The 21,611-nt window shown below is 32.5% G+C and overlaps 1 protein-coding gene across 1 annotated transcript; it reads right to left on the reverse strand.

Moving 5' to 3' along the window:
* Window positions 1–912: 912 nt before the first annotated feature.
* Window positions 913–19,378, reverse strand: LOC139519935 (solute carrier family 22 member 6-A-like; the record flags this gene model as incomplete). The annotated part of the gene is given in 8 exon segments (XM_071312253.1): window positions 913–1,194; window positions 5,333–5,405; window positions 6,655–6,775; window positions 7,094–7,179; window positions 8,424–8,558; window positions 10,216–10,530; window positions 17,968–18,170; window positions 19,148–19,378. Coding segments are annotated over 8 exon segments (1,317 nt in total). The 3' UTR covers window positions 913–987.
* Window positions 19,379–21,611: the final 2,233 nt, after the last annotated feature.

Below are 21,611 nucleotides of genomic sequence, written 5' to 3' on the forward strand. Positions count from 1 at the left end.
GACTCTTGTGTTATTTTCTTTGTGTGTGTTTTTTTTCCTTGCTGTCTGGTAGGTTTTCTCAGAATCAGTTGACGCAAAACAAAGAAAAAAACAGACACGGCCTTATTTCGATTCTAATAGGAATATTTGAACTTTTTCACTTCGAAGCGGACCTATAGTAGACGCTCGGAATGTCGCCATTTTGATTTCATGAACCAAAAACGTTATAGAAAATCAGCAGTTTATCAATAAAAAAAAAGAACAGAAACATTTTAACTTACTTTTAGAATGTTTTTATTTAATTTCCTAGCGAGCAACACCAACAAAAATGTCCATTTTTATCTCTGTGGCGTTGTTCAAAATTCATCTGACGTTGCAATTTCAATTGTGACGTCAATAACGTGCAGCCCATGTTCTATTTGAATTAGAACATGTACCCAAATAAAAGAAGAACGTCATATTAGAATGTCTTTTTGACACATTCCCCATTTCCATTCTCAATTATTTTTTTTTATAGATAACGTTCATTGAAATCTAAAACGACACAAACGACACGGGCATAGCGAACATTACGATCAAAAATAGACAAATTATTAATAGAGAACACAATTACATTTCTTTAGTCGTAATTTTTTAGTTAAAAGTTGCCAATCTAAAAAGGAAATATCCATTTTTTGTTTGTTTCAAAATAGCGTAAATCTCGCTTTGTTCTAGACCATTACGGCACAGTGACGTTCAACATTTGAAACGAAGTTTAGTTATGGAGTCTATTTACCTCACATATTATACATTTTCTTTTAACCTTTAAAAAGCTGCTTGTTTTTTAAAGAACAAGGATAATTATGTTTTCTTAATTCGATATTAAGGGAACAACTTATCAGACAAAGGGAAGTGAGAGGAATACAGAACAAACAAACGCAAGAACACTCAGCACAGTGAAATACACAGAGAAATATAATATATTGATTTCTAAATTGATACATAAATTGATGTTTTTTTCATTTCATTTTATCTATGGTGTCTGTTCACCTTTAGATAATGCTTTGGTCGTCTGACGTCAAAAGTTCCCTTTTTATCTTTGACCCATGACTTCATCTCTTCTACGGTTGTTGGTAGCTCACGTCCCATTGTTTCAGGCAAGGTCAACAGAATTATTGTACAAATTATGTTCATTAAAGCAAAGATTGCAGCTGGTCCCCAAAATACATGATCAGCCTGAAAGAAAATAAAACAACATCTAAATCATGTTTTACACAACCACATGTTTGGTGCATGTTCAAAATCAGGAATCTTTTCCTTGGAAGAAGAAAATGAATATAAGAAGAAAACGGAAACAAGGGTGCACAGAACTGATATCAATATAATTTTCAATTGTCCGTTTAAAACTTCAGTATGATAAGTAATGAAAACTAGAGGGTCTAAAGAGCCTGTGTCGCTCACCTGTATTTACTGATGCTTTGGAAATCATGTAAAATAAGGTTAAAATCATAATTTATAGTATAAGATATCATTAGTTACTATAATAATATCTAAGATAATAGCAAAAAACTGCAAAATTTCAAAAAATTACTAACTCAGGGGCAGCAACCCAACAACTGGTTTTCGGATTTGTCTGAAAATTTCAGGGCAGATATATCTTAATCTGATTATCATGTTTGCCACCAGTTAGATTTGCTCTAAAAGCTCAGGGGCGGATGCAGGAATTTTCGAAAGGGGGGGATGCTAACCCAGGGCAAAGGGGGGGTGCAGGGGGGTGCAAAACATATGTCCCGATACAAATGCATTGATCGGCAAAAATAAAGGGGGGTGCGCACCCCCGGAACCCCTCCCCCTGGATCCGCCACTGAAGCTTCAGTTTCAGAGTTATAAGCCAAAATCTATATTTTACCCCTATGTTCTATTTTTAGCCATGGCGGCCATCTTGGTTGGCTGACCGGGGCAATGGACACCTTTTTTTCAAACTACATATCCTAATGATGATTGTGGACAAGTTTGGTTAAATTTGCCGTAGTACTTTCAGAGGAGAAGATTTTTGTAAAAGATTACAAAATTTTACGAAAAATTGTTAAAAATTGACTGTAAAGGGCAAATACTCCTTAAGTGGTCAATTGACCATTTTGATCATGTTGACTTATTTGTAGATCTTATTTTGATGAACATTATTGCTGTTAACAGTTTACCTCTATCTATAATAATATTCAAGATAATAACCAAAAACGGCAAAATTTCCTTAAAATTACCAATTTAGGGGCAGCAACCCAACAACGGTTCCCCGATTCATCTAAATTTCAGAGCAGACAGATTTTGACCTGATGAACCATTTTACCTCAGTCAGATTTGTTATAGATGCTTTGGTTTCAGAGATATAAGCCAAAATCTATATTTTGCCCCTATGTTCTATTTTTAGCCATGGCGGCCATCTTGGTTGGTTTGCCGGGTCACCGGACACATTTTAAAACTAAATACCCCAATAATGATTGTGGCCAAGTTTGATTTAATTTGGCCCAGTAGTTTCAGAGGAGAAGATTTGTGTAAAAGTTAACGACGACGGACGACGACAGACGACGGACGCAAAGTGATGAGAATAGCTCACTTGGCCCTTTGGGCAAGGTGAGCTAAAAATCAGTATAGGGTATGCCATTTGGTTTAGGAAGAGAAGAACGTTTTGCCAGAAAACGAAACAATCCAAACGGAAGCACTGTGATAGTTTGAATCGTTTAACTTACTGTTTTATGTAGAAACTCAATACAAATAATTTCAGTATACGCATGAAGCTTGAATTTCTTATATTATTTCCTTTTCTGTCATATATATTGCCTTGTTGTTGAAAGTGACCAATAAGTAGGCAATTTTGGGTCCCTTTATAGCTTGTTGTTCGGTTTTAGCCAAGGCTCCATGTTGAAGACCGTACTTTGACCTATAATGGTTTACTTTTTCATTGTGACAATTGTGACTTGGATGGAGGGTTGTCGCATCTTCTTATATATATGTTCCAGACCATACGAGTATTTGGACCGTACGCGTACGGTCCGGACCGTACGCGTACGGTCCGGATCGTATACGTATACTCGTACGGTCGGACCATACGCGTACGGTCGGACCGTATGAGTATACGCGTACGGTCCAGCTGACCATACTTGTTTTAGGATCATATGGGTTAAATTCAAACAAACATTTATCAAAATCTTTATTTTTCGTTATACAAATTGTTATAATTACAGTTAGATGGATAAAGTGAATAAGCGAACAATTGAAATTAAATATTTGTTTATCCGATAATTCTATTTTGTTACTCAAGGTGACACTGGTTTCCACAGAGAACGTCATATTTTTTTTTTACATTAACATGTTTTGATCATGCATGTTCCTTTGCATATGCATTTTTAGCTCACCTGGCCTAAAAGGCCATGTGAGCTTTTCTCATCACTTGGCGTCCGTCGTCGTCGTCGTCGTCGTCGTTAACAATTTTTCAAACATCTTCTCCTCTGAAACTACTGAATGGATTTGAATGAAACTTAAAATTATTGTTCCTTAGATTATCCTGCACAAAGTGTGTGCTTCGATTTTTGATCCGTCAAAAAACATGGCCGCCGTTACTTAAAATAGAACATAGGGGTCAAATGCAGTTTTTGGCTTATATCTCAAAAACGGAAGCATTTAGAGCAAATCTGACATGGGGTAAAAATGTTCATTAGGTCAAGATCTATCAGCCCTGAAATTTTCAGACGAATCAAACAAACCATTGTTGGGTTGCTGCCACTTAATTGGTAATTTTAAGGAAATTTTGCAGTTTTTGGTCATTATCTTGAATATCATTATAGATAAAGATAAACTGTAAACAGCAAAAATGATCAGCAAAGTAAGATCTACAAATAGGTTAATACATGTATGATCAACATTGTCAATTGACCCCTTAAGGGGTTATTGTCCTTTAATGACAATTTTTTCACAATTTGTTCATCATATTTGCTAACTTTAAAAAATCTTCTCCTCTAAAACTACTCAACCAAATTCGTACGTGCGTTCCTTGCAAGGTCCTCATGCCTGTCGGACAGTTTTCACTTGACCTCGACCTCATTTCATGGATCAGTGAACAACGTTAAATTTTCGTGGTGAAGTCCATATCTCAGATACTATAAGCAATAAGTCTAGTAGATTTGGTGTATAGAAGAACTGTGAAGTGTACATGTCCAACTGGCAGGTGTCATCTCACCTTGACCTCATTTTCATGGTTCAGTGGTTATAGTTAAGTTTTTGTGTTTTGGTCTGTTTTTCTTATACTATATGCAATAGGTCTACTAAAAATGGTGTATAGAATGATTGTAAGGTGTACATGTCTAGCTGACAGGTGTCATCTAACCTTGACCTCATTTTCATAATTCAGTGGTCAAAGTTAACTTTTTTAGTTTTGGTCTATTTTTTTAATACTTTATGCATTAGGTCAACTATATTTGGTGTATGAAAATATTTTATGATCTATATGTCGGTTACGCAGGTTTTATTTGAACTTGACCTCATTTTCACAGTCCATTGCTAAGTTTCAAGTGTTTGTGTTTTGGTCTCATTTTCTTTATTTATAAACAGTAAGTCATATATATTTGTAATATTGAAGAATTGTTAACTGTACATGTTTGCCTGGCATGGTTCAATATGTTCAATAAGGCATTGTTTACCAGGTGAGCGATTCAGGCTCTTGAGAGCCTCTTGTTTTGTAAAGTTCCTAAATATTCTAAAACTATAATTGTTCTCCCACTCTATGTTTACTTCCGATGAATTCAATTTCAATGAGCATACTGGGCTGCTATTAATGAATTACTTACATGCTAAATACAGGAGATTAACAGATTGAATAAGCGTGATTTTTTTAAATAGTTATAATATGAAAAGTTTTTATTTCAATTACTATTGAACTTTTTATATTAATTTCAGATATAAGTTATGTTAATCTACCATATACATTTGTATCAAATAAACTTGACCAACTTCTTAATATTAGTCAGACCGTACGCGTACGGTCCGACCGTATGCGTATTTTTAAAAAGTACGCATACGGTCCAGACCGTACGCGTACGGTCCAAATACTCATACGGTCTGGAACATATATAAACAATAAAATTAATGATCAATGATGCGTTTAGAACACAGGCAATGATTACCATCAGTCAAATAGAACCTCCCATGGTTTATTTGGAATTCATAATACTTTTTTGGAGCTGTTTGTTTTTGTTGTGCACATATCTTTGTTTGCAATATGTTTTTGTAGGTTTTTGTTTTATAATTTGTTTTTGTATTGAATTTAACGGTATAGAATTAAAAGATATAAATGCTCAATAGTAGCGTTCAATTATCTTACCAATGTAGCAGCAAATGGGGATATCATTGATCCTATTCTAGATACAGTTGATGCCATACCTAGACCAACATTCCTATATTCAACATAAAAAAAGTGAATTAAATTTAGAATCATATTCAAAACAGTGTAGCTGTGGCCATTGAATGACAACCTTAAATTATCCCATTGACTGGGGCAGATTATGTGAACGTTTGTCTGTAACAACCGCTGCTCACTATGTACTTGTTAAAGGCACTTAAACTGTGGGGTCACAAAAGGTTATCAACACCTAAATAAAGAAATTAGAAAAACTAATTAGGAATAACACGATGTTTTGATTTATATCAATAATATAAATCAAAACATAAAGTTATTCCTGATTAATATTTCGAACTATTTTAATATTAAAGGCGTTAAGAACCTTTGGTGACCCCCACAGTTTAAATTCTATAATAAGTAAGTAGTGAGCAGTTGTCGTTACAGACACACGTTCACCTATAAATCTACCCCAGTCAATGGGATAATTCAAGGTTGTCATTCAATGGCCACAGCTACACTGTTTTGGGTATGATTCTAATCATACTTATAATAATTTGGCCAAAATTTCCTCTTTAGTACCCAACTTTAAAATTTCTCAAGTAGTCTCCATTTTTTTTTTAAATTTAACAAACGGGAGAACTTTTCCTTTAAAATGTTACGTTCCTTCGAAGTGCTTTCCAATGCATCTTACGATAAGAAGTAATTAATAATGAACTAGTATATATTTGTTTAGGGGCCAGCTGAAGGACGCCTCCGGGTGCGGGAATTTCTCGCTACATTGAAGACCTGTTGGTGACCTTCTGCTGTTGTTTTTTTCTATAGTCTGGTTGTTGTCTCTTTGGCACATTCCCCATTTCCATTCTCAATTTTATTAACCCCGCCACATTATGTATGTATGTGCCTGTCCCAAGCCAGGAGCCTGTTATTCAGTGGTTGTCGTTTGTTAATGTGTTACATATTTGATTTTCGTTAATTTTTTTAATATAGATAAAGCCGTTAGTTCTTTTTGAATTGTTTTACATTGTCATTTTGAGGCCTTTCATAGCTGACTATGCGGTATTGGCTTTGCTCATTGTTGAAGGCCGTACGGTGACCTATAGTTGTTTATTTCTGTGTCATTTTGCTCTCTTGTGGACGGTTGTCTCATTGGCAATCATACCACTTTTTTTTAAAATTTATAAAAACAACATAGAAATTATTATTGTCGTTTTATAGTCAATATTCCTTTTAAAGTGATTTCAGACAAGTATCCGACGTTGAACCAGAGTCAATCATTCTAATCATTTTTAGATTTCTTGACATACCTTAAGTTAGTAGGATATAACTCTGGAGTGTAAAGGAATACGCTGCTAAAAGAACCTGCCGCAGAAAATCTTCCAAATATAGAGAAAAATGTCGAAAAGTGTTTCAGCCAGTAGTATTTTCCTACAAATAAATCAATAGAAATATTCAAAAATATAAGTCGTTAAAACAATTAATGTTGAAAAATTCGACTGAAAGTTTCAATCGTATTGAACTAACAGAAGAAAATCAATTGAACAACGAATTTAAAAATAGTTTCGTATAAGTTTCAATTTCTATGTTGATGTCATTCATCAAATGGTTTCCTGCAATTCTACTTGATTTAGTTAAAGAATGTTTAAAGTCTTGCAAAAAACGAAAAGAACGGGAGATGTTTCCTTCATTTAAACCTTTTGTATAAATTATTCAACACGAGTCTTTCGTTTTTCATAGAGTACACACCTGAATATGAGGAACACATTGTGGCTAGAATTAGAGTTATACCAGAAAAACTATGAAACATTACTAGCACATATCGTCTTCCTATTCTGATAAAGAGAAGAAAATACACTATTAAAGAATATAATTGCCAAAGAACAATTGAAAAGTTTTCACCTGTATGATTATTACTTTTCCCTATGATTTTTCCACTCATTATTCAATGATGGTTTTATCATGGAGATGTCGGTGAAAACATTGGGAAAAAACTCATCAAACGATACTAGTTTTTTAAGTATGGCTTGTAAAGCAAAACATCCCCATACCTTTCTGTTATTTAGTTATTATGATAATTGTTTCCAATAGCCCCATTTTTGAAGTTGTGGTAAAATTATCAAAAAAAGACATGAATTTAAAATCTTACCGTTACTTCTTCAGGAAAATTGCTGTTCGAGTAAAGAATTTGACAGTTTTTCCCAGTTGTTCGGTTGTTTAATATAGTGGAACGTTTGGTCTTGTCAAGTTGTATGAACTACCCCTATTTGAATTTACCTGGGAGTTCAATATGTTTTTCTTGAACTTCGTTCTGATAACTTCTGGAACATTTAATATCAATGACAAAGTTTTGAGGTTTTTTGGGGTTTTTTTTGTCAAATAAATTTGGCTTGATATATTCAATACTTTCGGACGTTTCTTACTCCTGGACCAATTAAATAGTGTGGAAAACCTTATACATGTAGCTGACTGAACTGTCGGGTCGAACACGTCAAAGTTGTCTCTTTATTTTTCAATCATTTAACTCTTAAATTTTCTATATCTCTATACCTTTATGTAGCTCGTGTGTCCTTACTAACATGGACATTCTACATAATTTGATATATTCTGTATCTCTCATTATTTTCTTTCCGTAAAATCACAAGGCTGTAGCACCTTGCTATTTTTTTTTAATTTTTAGTTGTAATTTATTTAGGTTCCTTTTAAATAGTTTCAATTACGTCAAAATTTACATTCCTAACGGTAGCTTTTCGTTCAAGATATGTATGTGAAAAATTCAATGTGATATATTTTCCATCATTTACTTCCGTCTTTTTTTTTTTAAACATGTGGAAATTTAACCGGTTTGAACGTTTAAGGTCAAAGGACAGTCATGATCATGGCTGCATTTGTACACTAATAAATTACAATTGAAATTACAAAAAAATACCGGTAAGGATTTTTGTTTTTGTTAAGAAAAAGTCCTGAATAATGACACAAAATTATATTCCATGTTATGTTTCAATAAACGCAAGTACAAAAAGAAGACTAATGCTTGATATCCAATTTACTAGTTAAATGTACTAAGAAACATACTAACCTGTTGATACTGATCTGTTGGACGATTATGGATGGAATCTCCGAAAGAGCGGCTAATATATTGTTAACATATCTGTCTCCAGCAAGTCTTGATGTCGTAAGCATCAGTCCGTAATATGTCAGTGTATTTGTTATCCTTTTACAAAAAGAAAAAAAAATAATAACTATACGTACATAAGATGAAAATTTGTGTAGCATTATCATAATGTAAAAATGAAAATTTTACATGTGTTAAGAAATTTGCAATTGTTCACCCGATAACCACTATCTGACCTTTATAATAAAAATAGCTCGATCATTCAAAATTTGAATTAATAGTAACATAAGAATACAAATATTTTTCTTATTTTGGGAATTAAAAAAGATAAAATGCAATTCTATGATTAAAAAAAGATACCAACGGGACAAAATCATAAGTCAAGAAAAACTGACAACGCCATGGCTAAAGGCAAAAAACGAGGCTAAAACAAACAAGTCCACTAAAAATTACAAGGAAAACTAATACCAAGAAGTGAGTTGTATTGCATTAAAGTACTATTATCTTATGATTTATATTTTTAAGTAAAACATAAATACTTTTGTATGTAAAATTTAAAAAAAAAAAAAAAAAAAAAAAAAAATACTTTTGTTAAATTATGTAATATTCTGTCCATTATGCACTTTTTCGTTAGCCTAAATAAGCGTGATTGCTGTTGTTGTTTACATATACTTTGTAGCAAAGTATTAAATAAAAAGTGCAACAGCTCAATCAAATAAATAATGGACCCCAAAAACTTAAGAAATACCTCAAATTACTATCATGAAACATAGGAATAATATTCTACAATAAATGGTTATGTACTATGTCAAATTAATTCAAAAGAGGGACGAAAGATAACAGACTCAAACTCATAAATCGAAAATAAACTGACAACGCCATGGCTAAAATGAAAAAGACAAACAGAAAACAATAGTACACATGACACAACATAGAAAACTAAAGAATAAGCAACACGAACCCCATCAAAAACTGGGGGTGATCTCAGGTGCTCCGGAAGGGTAAGCAGATCCTGCGCCACATGTGGTACCCGTCGTGTTGTTCATGTTTAAAAAAAATTCCAGTAAATAGTCGAAATCGGTAGGTCACATTCATGAAAGGGAAGGGGATCGTAGTTACGACATAAGGAGCAGATCCGATTTCATCTGTGAAAGGGTTACTCCATAACGGTCAACCAAATCGTGATGGCGTCCGTAAAATTTACGAAGGGATGATTTCATCTTCAACATTTTGGAACTCTTAGTTTAATACCTTCTTTGTGAGCAGCAACCCTCTATCAAGAAAATCATGATAGGAAATACCACCACGGGAATATCGTATCAATTGGGAGACATAAACCCCGTATGCAGGTGCTGCTGTAATGTTTCTACTTAGAAATAGAAAGTTCACAATTGGAAAGCTGAAATCATCTCTTTTGTCGTAAAGTTTTGTTTTTAACCGACCCTCATTGTCAATTTCTAGATGCAAGTCAATATATGAGGCCGACTAAACTGTATCTGTTGTATTCTTTATCTATAGGTCGATTGGATAGATGCATTCAACATAGTCACACAATTTTGAATTATTTAGTGAGAGAACTTCATCTATATAGCGGAAAGTAAAGGGAAAGAATATTGCTAACTTTTTAGCTTTCTTCCTAAGAAGTTCCTGTATGAAGTCAGCCTCAAGATATACATCAAATAAAGAATAAAAAATATATTTTCAATTTTCCAGCTTCTTTATAAAGGTGTGCATATAGTAGGTATGTAAATCTTACCATATTACCCACAATAATAATGATGTGATTAGAATTCTTTTATGCTTTAAAACAGTGTAAATCGAGTATCTATGGACTGTATGGTCTAGTTCTGGTGTTCCATTACTAACACATGATTCAAGTTTGATGATTTTTTCCTGATTTTCTGGTGGATCTATATTAAGATCTTTTGGAACCAGCAGATTTTTCTTTTCTACTGATTCCATTACTGACTCAAAACTTTGATTATTCCACGAGGCAGCTTTCCTAATTATTTTCATTGCCTCATCTGTTTTTCCATTTGCAAGAAGCCATCTTAAAGATTCATCAATAAATCTACAAAATTAATTATGAACAAAACGAGATATTTGATAAAATTAAGTAAGAGATCTAGAGTAACAAAACAACAAACAAGACTTCCTGAAATCACGGTAAGACAAATGTAACCAGCCAAGTAGTCAGTATAACTTTGTTGACAGGAAAAATAAATGATCTGAGTTTACCTTTTGAATAATGCTGAATTATTCGAATGTCTGAGGTTTTCTACCGCCCATGTGAATATTGCCATAGTCGTACTCGGCACAACTGTAATAATTTGTATTCGATTTAACCTTTTTCTTTAGTTACGTGTATGTACATGCTTTATATTGTTAAATCGGTGTCGAATCGTACGAAATCGTGCTTGCCTTATTTATAATTTAATAGTTATGTACGTACTGACAGTGATTTACATGATAAAACTTGACCGGTAACGAACTAAATTCTTACACGAAGGGATAAGGCGAGCTAAGACCTATAAAAACCGGATTTTTCTCTAAGGCCGTGTCTGTTTTTTTCTTTGTTTTGCGTCAACTGATTCTGAGAAAACCTACCAGACAGCAAGGAAAAAAAACACACACAAAGAAAATAACACAAGAGTCTGCTTAAGTTCTGGACTGATTAACAGTGACTTTAGATCAATACTGTCATATCTAAGTGAAAGAGCAAACATGACAAACAGGAAATTTAGCAATGTACAAACTTGATATGACTATATTCTGAGAAATGGCCTTGGTATTTCAAACATTTCCCATTTATACTGAAGCCTTTGAGAAGAGACATGTTTTGATCTGAGATGTGTCATGTTGTATTAAAACCTATATATAATCAATAATTCCCTGTATCAAATCAATAATGCTTTAAGCATAAATTATCTCCCATTTGCAGAGTTATCTTCCTATAATTGGAATACTTTATGTAAACTTTTAGGCAATATATTAATATTTTGTTCTGCATACTTTTTTTTCAGAAAATAAACTAATGAAATTATGTTTTATATCTTAATATCTTGTGGAATTAAAAATGTACATACTAATTTATCCTATCTTATCAGACAGTAGATATCATTTAATAAAGAAATTTATTAGAAATATTTGCAAAACTACTATTTTTCATTTAAAAAAGTATAAAAATTTATTTCAATTATAAAATAAGATAACTGTGCAAATGGGAGGTAACTCTTGCTTCAAGCAAGTAAGGAACGCCTACTGTAAGACCTGTACCAAGGAAGAACCATTACAGTGAAATTGGTTGATCTTTTCAATATCAAATTTAGTGAATCTTAATATTAAATAAAAGCTCTGATACATTCAAATGTTTTATTAATTGAAAACAATTCTTAAAACAAAATTTAAAACAAATAAATCAAAACTTAACATGAGAACTAAAGTATAAACTTTTATCATTAAACATTTTATCAGAGTTTTATCCCCTATGGTGATAGGTTCATTGAATCTTGTATTTAACGTGTCTCTTATGCTGGCTACGTAAAGGCTCTCTAGGATCTGAGAAAAAGTTTCTGTGCCGGCGAGCGGAAAGGCATATGGAGCCAGAACGATCCTTTTATCTTTGAAAAATGAAACACAAACGATCTCGCTCGCCGGCACATTTATACTGGCCATTTCTGCTGTCACATGTATCGAAGTCAAGATCGCTTAAACGCTTTAAATAAGGAGCGTACTTGTTGTTTAAAGCGCAAAATAGATTTGAGTATAAGAATACACAAAAACACGGCTGGAAAAACCCGGAAAATACGGATTTTCTACTGACGAACAAAAAAAAGTTTGTGTTTGTTTTTGACACAAATTGGCCGAAAACCTACCCGCACGCGGACGCAAAACAAATAAAAAAACAACTATGGCCTAAGCAAAACGAATTTGAACTGATCTTGAAAGAATCGAAGAGGTAGTAACACATACACGAGGATTTCGAAAATAAATAACTCAGCCTTGATAAACACAAAAATAAATGGTTTGTTCTGTGGTAGTTTGAAAATAAATTACCTGACTTGCAATGTATTGAAAATAATTAACTCAGCAGGTTTAATCAAAAGTATGGAGATGGCACCAGATTCTTCATAGATTCATCTTTTTTCACAAAAAAAAATCGCCTCGGCAAACACTGCCCAAATTGTTAAATAATAAGAATATAAATATTATTTAAATATACTTGAAATGTTTGTAAATTGGCATCATTTAACTTGAGGTATGTTTTCTCAGCAACACTTACCTCACTTTTATTTATTACAGAGCTGTAACTACATTGAGGCAAATGCCTCATGTAGAAAATTTCAAAACCAAACGCTTGTCTCCAAATCAAATTGTTATCACGTCAAGTGCCTTGTAAGAAGCAAGTTATGTTCTCCCTAAGACATAGCCCCTGATTTTTCGGGATCAATGTTTCTTATTTATTTGTCTTTTGTTCATTGATTGCCATTCTGTTAGTGTTGCATTCCTTTTGTAATTTAGTAATTTTGTTATTAACTTGATCATGAGTTTAAAAAACAGAAGCCCCAGACTTCAACTATGTGATTTACATTTTTGCGTTATCATGCATATCGGTCTATTGATGTTGTCCCTAAAAACTTAAGTCTTACACTGAATGTATACATTTTGCTTTGAGACCAAAAATAAGAAAGGGTCTGGGGAACACTCAGAAAGCATGATTTTGCATCATTTCTTCTAAAGCTTCTTGTGCCTTCAGTGGCTCCAAAACCCTTTAAAAAAAAATGCCTCGCTCCGCTCGGCATACTATGTTTTGCCAATACTTTTAAAATAGGCTAGAAATACAATCAATCTTTAATATAGTGTCTGAAAGCAATACATGTTTATGCAATTGGGAAAATAGAAGATTCATTTCTGCAGAGGATGACGATTAATTCTGATTAAATCATAAAATGGTACATAATGACTTAACTATACATGTATAATTATTATTTATAATTTATAAACAAATTATTTAAAAATTGTATGTTTTCGAATATTATAAAAAATATAGTTGTGAAAATAAATAATCAGTCCCTTGCTTTAATGAAAATGAAAAAATCTTGCTTCAACAGTGCAGAAAATAGATAACTTGCATGTCCTCTTAGTTTACAAAAATAAATAACCGATCCAAAACAAATCCTCCTGCCCCCCCCCCCCCCCCCAGAATATCAATTGGTCGTCCCCTAACTCGGCCAATATGGATTTTTCTGTATTTGCCGAGTTGACTTCTTCTTCTTGGTATAAGCCTTCTTTAATTAAGAGCACCTCCAAATATATATGGAGTTTTCCCTTAACTTAAAAATTTTTAAAATGATAAAACAAAATTTCCAACATATATACAGCACATATAAATAAACAATAAACAATAGAAATGTCATGCATGGCATATTTACATGGACCTTTTTATTACAAAATATTCTACCATACAAGTATATTCACTTAAGTATGTGACTTGTATTTAAAATTATGTTTCATTTGAATTTGCTTTTTAAAACGCATAAAATGTACATTAAAAGGAGGTTTCATTTAATAAGATCTATTTATTAAAATAATAATAGGTTAAGATGTAAGAATTTAATAAAATCTAAAAAGGCAGATTTTCTCAGTGGAATGTTATATGTACTTCATGATCAATGTATATTAAAATCTTTAAAAAGTTATAAAAACTTGTTTTGTCACCATCAATAGATTTTAAAAGGTTATATAAATGATAAGCACCATATAATAAATGTATAAGGCTGTTAAGGATAGGAGTGATCTTTAAATATTTAAGATTCTTACAATTATTATAAATGACAGACTCTGTGTTGGTACTATATATATGTTACTTATGATAATCATTGTTCTCATTTGGTTGTCAGTTCTTCCACTTTATGATATATGTATCTTTACATAACTATATATATATGCACATTATGTGTTTCTATTTGTTGTCTAAAATTTTCAGTCTCTCTATGTGCATTTGAAATAACATGTTTCTAGTTTTGTTTTCAATGTTTTCCATGAATTTTTCACAGCTATCAAACAACTCCTTGTATTTTGAACAGTCTATTAGCAATTGTACTATTTCAGTTTTGCTCATGAATGTGCAGTTCCATTTTGCTGGAGTGATTTTATCAGTGATCTCTTTTCTTATATCAAGGAAATATTTTTCTCTCATAGTACTGAGTATGGGACATGTTGCCAGGAAATGAGTTATGTCTTCATTGGCAGTTTTACATAATTGGCAAGTTGGATCTACTGTATATGGAGTGAATTTATGTTGATCTGCCTGAAGTATGTATGTTCCAGTTATCATTCTAGTCTTGATTATTGCTTTTCTAAGTTCAAAACGAGGCAAATGCTTTATTTTCCAGACTTGGTGATGTTATTGATCTCGAAGTTTTCCGTATTCATGAATTTTAAGCTAGATTTTCTTTCAGATTCTATTAAGGTCTTGTCCTTCCAAAATTTGTCTACTTTCATTTTGATAGTTCTTTTCCATTGTTCTTTCTTTGGAACATTGCTTTTAAGTTGTATAATGGTTGGAAGTTCATACAGATCTAATATATCCATAACTCTAGAAAAGAAGCTATTTTTGTTATCAAAATTTGTTGTTATTTGTCTTTCTATAAGCTGATGTATTTTTTCATTTTCACATGTTAGTAGTGCAAGTAGGAGAGACAAAACTCTTTTATGAATTTCTGCTTCTATTGGTAGTGCTCCTAACAGTAGTAACACTGCAGAATTAGCAGTTCTTTCTGGAAGAGATTGTAACTGGCGAAGATTTTTTCTATGAAATGTTTCCAACTGTTCAATATCAGATCTGGTTAGAGGTAACACTTCCAATCCATAAATTAACCTTGGAATGACATAAGTTTTGTAGATTTTAAATGAGGTTGGTGGGTCTAGACCATTTGTACCATGACACCCTGATCCCATAAGAGCATATTTAGTTCTTCTTGCTAATCTTATTCTCTCTTGTACATTTATATGAATTTCGTTGTTTTCGGCTCTTGTTAATCCAAGGTGTACACCTGATTTAGCAATTGTTACATCATTTCCATCAAGTGTCCATTTGTAATCACTTTTTGTTTTTGAAAAATCTATGATTTGGGTTTTTGTTGGATGTATGCTGTAGTGGTGTTCATTTGCATATCTTCCGAGCATATTTAGCATTAGTTGTAGTTCATGCTTGTCATTCGATATAAAGGCTATATCGTCGGCGCATGGAAGTATTATATTGAATACTTCCATGGTCGGCGCAAGTTGGTGATCCTACATATATATTTCCTAATTGGTATCCTATTAATTTTGTTCTAATTCTACTAGGAGATCTTGGACAAAGATTTGTATAGATGGGTTGATAATATTCCTCCCGGTCTTACACCTTGTTTAATTTGGAAAGGTTTACTTATACCATCAAGCCATTTAACTTTTGTAGTTAGATCAGAATATAGTTCTGTTAATATTTTCCAATATATTGGATGGATTTCTTGATTAAGCATTTTATCCATCAGTATAGTGTGTTGGACTACATCAAATGCTGATTTTACATCCAGAATATTTATATAAAAATTGTCATTCCCCTTTTTCTTCTCATATCTAGCTTCTGAAATAATTAAGCTTGCCATGATTGGCGATAGACCTTTGGTGAATCCAAATTGGAGGTCTGTTTTTGGCTCTATCATCAGTTTGTTTAGAAATGAGTATTCAAAGGTTTTCCCAGTTATTGGTGTTGCTGTTATGCCTCTATAGTTGACACAAATACAGGATTTCGGAACGTTTCTTGTTTTTATATCGAAAGTCACGATAAACAGTGTGAGTTCGTGGTGTAGTTGTTAAGACCGATGGCTACAGTGCTGAAGGTCCCGAGTACGATTCTCACTCGGGGTGCTAAAAAATCAGTACACCAGAAGGGTAATTTTCAGCCTCTCACACACATCTCTGGTACCCAGACCGGAGTTTAAACTAGAATGGGTACTTTGGGGCCTCGGTTGGTCAAAGTTATCCCCTACTTTTATTTTAAACCCGAACCAGGCATATGCATTCTGTAATTATGCAAATCTTTCTTTGGTAATTTGGTATCAATGTCAACTCCTACATTATTTTTTTTTAAAATATATTCAATTTAATTGTTTCTGCATAACATATGTAATGGCAGTACCTTTCCAATTACTATTTATGTGTTGCTACTAATTTTAAAATTGTAACACTTTATAGTTACTGGAAAGGGTAGAAAAATTCATCAGATGAGAAAATGCTGAAGACACCTGGAAACAGCACCAGTTCATTATATATATATATTGCATCTAATAAAAAAAAAAACAAGACCTGAGATTTGGATAGTTCCACTTCAAGATAAAAATATTTATCTCTTGTGAAATGAAATAAAAAAAAAATCTTGTAACACTATAGTTAATTAATAAAGATACCATTTGCAGATAATTTTTTTAAAGAAATGAAAATAAACCCAGAAAATTACTCTAATAATAATGTACCTTTTAAACAATCAAAAAACATGTTAAAATGTAATATAAAAAAGTGTGTTTCAGAGGAATATGAAAAAAATACTTTAAATAAACTTTCAAAAATAGATTCCTCATCCAAACTTTGTCTTTATGGGAAATTAAAAAATAATTGTCAGTCTGAGGAATATTTAAATTGCAATAATTTTATACATAGGCAGTTACTCTCAAAATTTAGACTAAGTGATCATTCCCTAGGCATTGAATTAGGAAGGTACAGAAACATTCCAAGAGCACAAAGATTATGTAAAAAATGTGAAGTCCTAGATGATGAATTTCATTTCTTTTTGTATTGTGACATTAACATATCTTTGCGATCTAATCTTTTTGCTTATCTAAAAGACTATGTACCATTTTTTCAACATCTTGATGCATTCAATAAACTTAAACACATTCTAAACCCCATCCCTGAACTTGTTTGTCATATTGGAGTTAAATTAAACAGTCTTTAGAACTGAGGGAGTCAGACCCGTGTCAGGCAAGGTTATGATGGTGTTTTTAATATACATGTTTAATTGAACTCTTAATGTTCTATTATTCTATATATTGTATTGTATTATATTGAATTTCATTGTATTGCATTGTATTACATTGTATTTCATTGTGTTGCATTGTATTGTATAAAATTATTGTTTGATTGTATTGCTTGACCCTTATGGGTGTAATTTTGCAATAAAGATTATAAACGTTACGTACTAATATCATAGTATTTATTATTATTGATAATTATAATTTCTGATACTTAAAATAGTTGTTCAGTTATTATTTAATATAGATCTAGAAACCAAAGATATTGTTTTAAATTAAAGATTGGCAACAATCTTTAGAGCCAGTATTGTCCATTCGTTTGATGTGTTTGTGCTTTTGATTTTGCCATTTTATTAGGGACTTTATGTATTGTATTTCCCTCGGAATTCAGTATTTTGTATTAAATATCAACTATGAAGATAAAATTTACTTACAACCAATCAAATATTACATGCCAAGACAGTAATCCTAAAATCATCTGGAAATATCTCCAAGGAAGATTTCTACAAAAGTAACCGATAACAGAGGTAAACCAAATACCAACAGTCCAAGCGAGGAATGCTAGCCCTTCTCCTCTATGTCGAAACTCAGTGGGCAGAATTTCTATACACAAAGTACAGACTGTCATCACACTACCCTGATATAAAATAATGAGTTAGATATAAAGATGTGATCTTGAAAATTTTTCTGCGATATCATGTTCAAGTTCAAATAGCCTACTGGATATTTTGAGATAATATTTTTAAATGACATTCAGCGTAATATAAACAATACTAGTAGTTTTGTGTTAAGTATTGCATATATGCGAAACAGCAGTCTCAATGGGATACCAATTTTTGTGGATTTTATTGGTATGGGTAAATCAGAAAGTGAAATGTACCCCGAAGTACACATTGTCCTTAGGCTTGAATCGTAAAACCACGAAATCAAATATAAACGAATATACAATATCTTACAAATTGACGAAGTTGGGTATGTACGGAAAATAAGTGTGTTTACAATATAAGAAATATTTTATCGATATCATTAAGTTAAACATAAGTTCAAATTAAAAACAAAGGTAAAATTAATTTTTTTTTATACTAAATCGTAAAAATGTATAAAATGTTGTTCCATTACACTAGACTGTTACATAAATACATATGTATTCTTCGAGGAAATTGTAAATCATTCTTATTGCTGCGTTTTATAAATAAAAAGAAGATATGATGGTATTGCCAACTCTCCACAAGAGACCAAATGAGACAGGAATTATAACATTTCATTTAGATTTGGAGATCATCGAACGAACAATTGTATATAATACCTGTATTACCAATAATTTTCATTTACAGCCGATTGCATTGAGTGTGTTGGGAAAGATAATATCTTTGGTTGGTTTGTCTGCTAGCTAAACCGTGAAGTCATTATTAGGTTAGGTAAACTACACTCCTTTAAGAGTAGACTAGTCCGACAGATAACCAATATATCTGTCTGTATGAATAGGCTTCTTCGAAAGGAGGGTAGTATACCTTACCTAACAATGACTTCACGGTTCACCTAGCAAGCAAGCTAACCAAAGATATAACCTTTAGCTACATACTCATTGAAATTGGTTGTAATGATGTTACTTACTCCTTGAAAGGTTCCTATAAGCAATCTGTACACGGAAAATACTTCTATAGAGGGCGAAAACATTGCAGTCACACCGGCTATGGTGTAAAGAATTCGCGAAATAATGTTAATAGGCTTCCTTCCAAATCTGTCGGAAAGAGGAGAGAAAATTGCAGCACCTACAGCTTGTCCCATCATTATTAAGGTTTGAGCAAATTCTGATCTTACTGATCCCTCACATACTAAATCCCACTGTAAATGAATTATAAAGCTAACAATATTTGCGTAAATAAATGTATATTCCAAATCAAATTGGTCAAGATAAAGTTTTACAAGGTCATTCGCAGAAACAACATCACTGAGGAGTCGATAGATACTAGTAGTTCCTAGTACATGTATACAAAACGTCCTTTTTAAAGTTAGTGGGAAAACTAATAAAAGAAAATGCAAAAAGTAATCCTTCAAAAAAGACCTTATCTCATGATTAATCTCATGTCACAATCGTTTGATGTTTTGTTATCTTTGATATAGTGAATAACGGTGTTCGCACCTTCAACCTTTTCAGAATCTGAAGAATCATGAGTAATTTCATTGTTCGTACCCCAAAATGAAAATAATAAGATTTATTCCTATGAAGAATAAATCCGGTTACAGGAAAGTGGGCTTAAGTTTTGGTAGTTGTCCCGCTTTGTACACGTTATGGAATTAAAATATATTATAAGTGACGTTGATTATTTTAACCTTCTTAAACTGTGACGTCATTCATTATTTCTTTCCCATGCCACAGCAGCGACAAGACGTAGAAAATTAGGTTCCGTATAAATTAACAAATGTTGTTTCAAAAGATACCCACCCACCCACCACTAAAATGTAATTAGAATGAAATTCATAACAGTGTAGCTATGGCCATTCATTGACTGGGGAAAATTAGGTGAACGTTCGTCTGTAATGCCCACTGCTCACGACGTACTTATCATAGAAATTTAAACTGTGAGGTCACCAAAGGTTCTAAACGCCTAAATAAAATAATTAAAAATACTACTCAGGAATAACCTTTGTAATTTGAAAATAAATAAAAATGGCCTTCAACACGGAGTCTTGGCTCACACCGAACAGCAAGCTATTAAGGTTGAATACTTAAAATTCTTTACTTGATTTTTTGTTATGGTTTGACCATCAATTTTCCTAATATGATATCGCACGTTCTTTCAGATTTATTTTTTTACTTAATTGGCTTTAAAAGTTACAATGCATGATGTCGTCTGTTTATGTAGTTCATATGTGTTTTTCGTTTCTCGTTGGTTTTCCCGTTTGAATGGTTTTACACTAGTAGTTTTGGGGCCCTCTATAACTTGCTGTTCGGTGTGAGCCAAGGCTCCGTGTTGCAGGTCGTACCTTGCTTGACCTATAATGGTTTACTTTTATGAATTATTACTTGGGAGGAGAGTTGTCTCATTGGCACTTCATACCACATCTTCCTATATCTATCTATATCAATACATTTTTTTCCAACAAAAGAATACATCACAAGAATATAAGTTTTGTAAGAAACGTGAGAAATTGTGAACTTGTTGGACTTGAAGATAAGGCAAAGTGACAAATATCTGAAAGAATGAATCGTTTTATGGTATTAAACAAAGAAATCAAATGATTTTTTAATTATCCAGAACTCTTCACAAACAAAACCCACATGTATACGCATTGAATAAATAGTAGGCCATTCTTAAATGATCACACCGTAGAAGTAGTTGTGCTCTTAATCAATGAGATATTTTGTGAATTAACCCCATCAACTTAATAGTTTTTTTTACAATGGATAAACCTATTTTTTTATTATTATTAAATAATATCATCTCTGAACATTATTATTCTTATAAATGACAGGGTTGTATGTGATGATTATAATAAGTATTTAAAACAAATTCCTTTCAAGCTTTGTAAAAAGAAAGTTTCATTTTACATATCGGAATGTGTAACAAGTGAATATTTCAATCCCCACTGGAAGGCCTCTGACAGACTGGGTGAGCATAAAATCATAGCCGTTGACAAACAAGTTACAACCTACAAACGTTTTACTGTCGACCACACTGTTATGCAATTAATTCTAATATGTATATATGTTATATCATGTTGTTCGCTGTTCTGCTGTTTTTGTTCTATTTTTCAGGTTGAAAAGATTGATAGTTTATTCGATTATAATCCCAGTCCTTCGTCACGGCTTCAGACAAAGACTTCCAGACTTCCACCATTTGGCGAAAATAGCGACACAACATCTACAAATATATTATGCTTCTTATAATGGAATTATGTATCCACTGAGCTTCTGTTTCCCTGGACCAACATCCGATATATTTTGGAAGCAATTATGTTAATAAGGATGTTATGTTGATCTATAAGGAAATGCCATTATAAGGAATAATAATAAGGTGGAAATAAGCAATAAGGAATGGACAATAATGTGGAAATACGGAATAAGGAATGGACA

The sequence above is a fragment of the Mytilus edulis genome, chromosome 4, assembly GCF_963676685.1.
Source record: "Mytilus edulis chromosome 4, xbMytEdul2.2, whole genome shotgun sequence".
NCBI lineage: Eukaryota > Metazoa > Mollusca > Bivalvia > Mytilida > Mytilidae > Mytilus > Mytilus edulis.